Raw genomic sequence first — 1,407 nt, 5'->3', positions numbered from 1 at the left:
GAAATTAAGTGTTAACGAGCAGTTGGACAGGTGTACCTAATAAAGTGGCCGGTGAGTGTATATAGCCATCTGGTACCTATAGACACCATAAGATCCAAACTGACATCTAATATGTAATGAAAGGGGTTTAAAAATACTTATCAAATTTTTTTAGAGAGAGAAAAATGAAGACCAGATTAAAAGAAATCTCCAGTACCTGTGAAGTCATCCCACACCAGAAGTTGGAGTACGCAGCTCTGGACTCCAACATGGGAGCTACGATGGTCTTGTTCTCCCTCATCAGCTTCCACAGCACATCCCGACTGGTGAGCAGGTTGTCACAGTCAACCATCTGGAGACGGAGAAGAAAGATAAATATTGACAGTTTTCATATGAGCATAAACAAGCAAGCACAAACAAAATYTCACCCAGTGCCATTAGATGACTGGTGGGCTCAAAAAAAAAACAGGTTTTAATCAAAGTACACACAAATTCTGCAAGGACCTCTAATCTTGTAGTTACTTTAAACAAGCCTCACACACTGCACTTTTTGTAAGTGAAGGCAATATAAACAACAGTTCAATTTTGGGAACATTTCCTTCTTAATTTGATAGTGGACATTATAAACAGAGGCAGTAAGAACTGACAGAGAAAGTGTCCACTTTACTGCGAGCCAAACAGCTGCAAAGAACATCTTGGCAGTAAAATTCAGTCCAAGCATTCAGCAAAGAAGTAAACTCCTCTGCTGGGTTCTGAAGTGATTTTTTTTTTTTTTCCATATTTGGAGGTTCTTTAACAGGAAGGAGTAAAATTTAAAACCATGTTTTTGTTTGACAATGTTTCCAAACACAAAATTTAGTTATAAACCATAAATCAGAAAAAACCCCAGTATATTTTAGTGCCGTGGGTGGCGGGGGTCTAATGCTAAATACTTTTTTAATCTTTCTGTTATAATGGTATTCCCTCATCAAACACAGAGTGCTGCTTTGACTCATTCATGCATGTTTGAGAAATCCTTGAACCCTCCTGTGGTAGCCATTTGTAGCCGTCTAAATGCTTGCTGGTACAAAGCCCCGCCTACTTTACACAAAGGTTTTCTCTGGAGCTCAGTCTGCACCCYCCTCACAGAGCACCCCTCCCCTGCACCTCCCACCCACAGCTCCATGGCAGCAACAATGGCGGAACTGCACATCTGTTGGGCTTGTATAACTAAACAGGGGTCGACATAACCCTTGTTTAGGTTGTCCAAGGCAACCTATTTTCGTTTCGGACAACCAGATCCCGCCTCCCAGTTGTCCGGTGGAAAACCAAGAAAAAAAGACCTGGATTAAATTTTTCTGCTGCAGGTGTTCGTCATTGTAAAATTGAACGGGAGAAAAAAAACTTGTTAAAGCCATCTAGGGATTAAACTGACAGTTCTTTCACCCA

The 1,407-nt window shown here is 40.9% G+C and overlaps 1 protein-coding gene across 1 annotated transcript in view; it reads right to left on the bottom strand.

Annotated features, from left to right (window-relative positions):
* Nucleotides 1-1,407, bottom strand: part of LOC106530366 (procollagen galactosyltransferase 1) — a gene marked incomplete at its 5' end in the record, with an annotated part of 19,792 nt that overhangs the window by 13,733 nt on the left and 4,652 nt on the right. The window contains 1 exon segment of the mRNA XM_014025965.1: nucleotides 197-331. Within this exon segment, the coding sequence (XP_013881419.1) occupies nucleotides 197-331 (135 nt within the window).

The sequence above is a fragment of the Austrofundulus limnaeus genome, unplaced genomic scaffold (assembly GCF_001266775.1).
Source record: "Austrofundulus limnaeus strain Quisiro unplaced genomic scaffold, Austrofundulus_limnaeus-1.0 Scaffold512, whole genome shotgun sequence".
NCBI lineage: Eukaryota > Metazoa > Chordata > Actinopteri > Cyprinodontiformes > Rivulidae > Austrofundulus > Austrofundulus limnaeus.
Note: the sequence above shows the minus strand (reverse complement) of the source record. Positions and strands in the feature narration are given on the sequence as shown.